Here is a 2973-nt window from a genome sequence, read left to right on the forward strand (position 1 = left end):
GCTGCTGGCGCCGCGGAGGCGGCTCCAGCTACTCGTGGTTGTGGGGGACGCCGAGGGGTAGCAGAGCGAGGGCGAGGCCGAGTACTCCGAGGACCTCAAGGTCTTCGTCGGATACTAGTAGTCGATATGTCCAAGGGATGTGGCTCCGTTCAAGATTCCGGCGTGAGTTGCGTGCTGGTTGGGGGTCCATCGCCAAGGTGAAGGGGAGATTTACTTGCTCATCCGCTCTTTGATTCGTTTCCCGATCTTCATTTCGTCTCTTCAAAACTGCAGGCTAGGTGTTTGTGGAATTGCCTGCCTCCTTTGCAACTGCAACGACAACGTCAGCAAAGTAAGGAACGCTAAGGCTAGGCAGAGCAAGGAAGGGGAAGGATGACCATGCCTTGGGGGCTAGCGGCCTACATGGTGGACATGGTGTGGGTGGTGCTCGCCGGGTGGGTGTCGGCATGCCTGCTGATCGCCAACGAGATCGCCCGCAGCATGCGGGCCAGGGAGATTGGCCCCTTCGTCGTGGGGTGAATCTCACTTCGGGAATCCTCCCTTATGAATCCTTCATGCAGGTGCTCTGCTCTGAACCTTCTGCTCTAGTTTTATCTACATCAGTTATCATGTATTAGGGAGAACTGATACATTTTTCCAAGTCATTTCTGTCATGATTAGGATATCGACTTCGGAGTTGGGACGTATTGTTTCTGTGTAGTGTCAGGTTGTCCAAGCGATTAAATTGAAAACAAAATCCTTTGATAAGATTAGCATATACGGTGTGCTTCATGCATCCAAGAGACCAAGACGTCTTCTCTTCTCTATGGAGAGAAGCTGATTTGCATTGATGGCTAATGATGATTATTTGTGTTCCATAGTTTAAAAGGCAACCATTTTTCACTCAATAACCAAGTATTCTGCCAGGGTTAAATTTAATTAAGAATGCTATTCTGCACTTTTGCTTATTGTACGCTCCTCCCTTTACCCATTTTATTTTCTTAGGAAATGTACTCTGATTCAGCCAGGACATCACACGACCGTGCTTTGTTTCTTCTCAGGTCCAGCCTAATTCGAGCTTCCTAGATAGCCACAAGGCATGCCTTGGCCGCCATTGAGCATAATGCCGCTGGTGGCCAGTGGCGACAGAGTGTTGTCTCAGCGGACAAGGGAGTATGAAGCGAGACATCATCATCATCAAGAGAGCATGGGATTTTTTCCTTCAAGCAACTATCTGATTATCCTTACCTTCATCTGAACCACACATGCATTTTCAAATCTCTGGAGAGTCAACGTCGACCCCGGCGCTGGTGCAGGAGGTGTCCATGGGCAACGTCCTCAGCGCAAAGCTCGGCTAGGCCCCGGCCAGGCATGCCTCTCTCTGCATCGCCTGCCCAACACCGTAACCTGCACCACTATCAACAAAGTATGCTCGTCGGGGACGAAGGGTATCCATATTTCATCTCTTCACCTGCAATGTCTCCGTAGTTACTTGTCGTCGCTGCTAAAAAACTTATGTTGTTGCCAGTTGGCCTGCTCCTTGCTATCTGAAGTATATATTTTTTGTCTATCGCTCATTCACTATCTGAAGAATTTTATGAAGGTAATTTTAGTGTGTGTTTAGCTTTCATTTTTTGCTTCTACTTCACAGAGTGGAAGATCGTAAGAAAACATTGGATGATCTTTAACAATTATTCTTAGAAGTAAACCTGAGCAGTATTTGATGATATATTGTGAGTCACTGAAATGTATAGTGTTTTTTCTTCAGGATATGGATGACTATCTGAAGGGATGCAGGTTTCTTCCTAAACTTAAGAATGAGATACCTGGTGAAACAAATGCTCCCTGGTCCCTACAGGGAAAGGTTGAGCAGCCTAGAGAATTTAGTACTGATCATGGTAAGGCCGACAAAGCCTGAAATCTCATTTTGATCCACGTTCAAAGATTACATGCTAGCATATATACTTGAAGTTGGCATGGAATATCAAAATTAAAAATAGACTTCGCCTATTCCCTGTTTTGAAGAGCAGTGGGAATCAATTTTCTAATGTCCTTTGTTGGCGATTTCCCTATCCATGAAATGATAAATTTTGAACAGATGTTAACTGTCAAATATTTCAAGCATATATAGCTCAAATACACTAGAATTTCTTGAATGCACCAAAACAAGAAGATAGCATGAACACGTACAGCTAGGGTATGCATTTAGTAGGTGTTTCTCCGTTTTGAAGATTCATAATAGACTAAAAGAGACAGATAATTGAAGAAAATACCCTACTGGATCTGCATGAGGGCGCGAACTAAAAAAATTTCACTTTCTCGACTGGGTGCAGGGTGATCGACGAGGACTACTGCGGCCGGATGGGAGTCATGCTCTTCAACTACTCGGAGGCAGACTTCACCATGAAGCCCCACAACCGCGTCATACAGATTATCGTCCAGGTGATTGCGACACATGAGGTCCCCGGGGTGGAGGACCTCGATGCCACTGTCCGGAGGTCACCGAGGTGGACGACGATGCCACCGTCCGGAGTTCCTCAAGGTGGAGGACCTCGATGCTTTGTACATACATCTAGAGAAGTGGTCTGGTTAGGTTGGTGGTGAAACACTAGGGAAGGTACGAACTTTTGATGATGGTTGTGTGCATCCTTGTGATCTCTTCGAGTTGAGATGTTCAATGTTGCATCCATGAACACTGCAAGTGTTAAGATGGTTCTGTGAAATTTATTTTGCACTGGACGTGTCTCTGGTCTCCATTCATGAATACTGTAATTTGTTACTAGTAGCATTGGGAAAAAAGTGCCCTACTAGTATTTAGGATACTAGTAGCGCTGGTATTATAGGCACGCTACTACTACTACTTCACTAGTAGTAGCGCGAGTCTGTAATAGCAGTAACGTGGGTGGCACACACTAGCGCGGGTTTCACCCACGCTACTACTAACTACTAGCTGTAGCGTGGGTACCCGCGCTGCTAGTAGCCTTTTTCCTAGTA

At 46.1% G+C, this 2973-nt stretch overlaps 1 protein-coding gene across 1 annotated transcript; it reads left to right on the top strand.

The window, feature by feature from the left end:
• The first annotated feature begins 372 nt into the window (after positions 1-372).
• Positions 373-519, top strand: LOC125514095 (uncharacterized). Its single transcript, XM_048679351.2, has one exon. It carries the CDS (start codon positions 373-375, stop codon positions 517-519), a length of 147 nt encoding a protein of 48 aa, XP_048535308.2.
• The last annotated feature ends 2454 nt before the right edge of the window (positions 520-2973 follow it).

Source organism: Triticum urartu, chromosome 6A (assembly GCF_056163025.1).
Source record: "Triticum urartu cultivar PI428250 chromosome 6A, HENAU_Tu73, whole genome shotgun sequence".
Classification (NCBI taxonomy): Eukaryota; Viridiplantae; Streptophyta; class Magnoliopsida; order Poales; family Poaceae; genus Triticum; species Triticum urartu.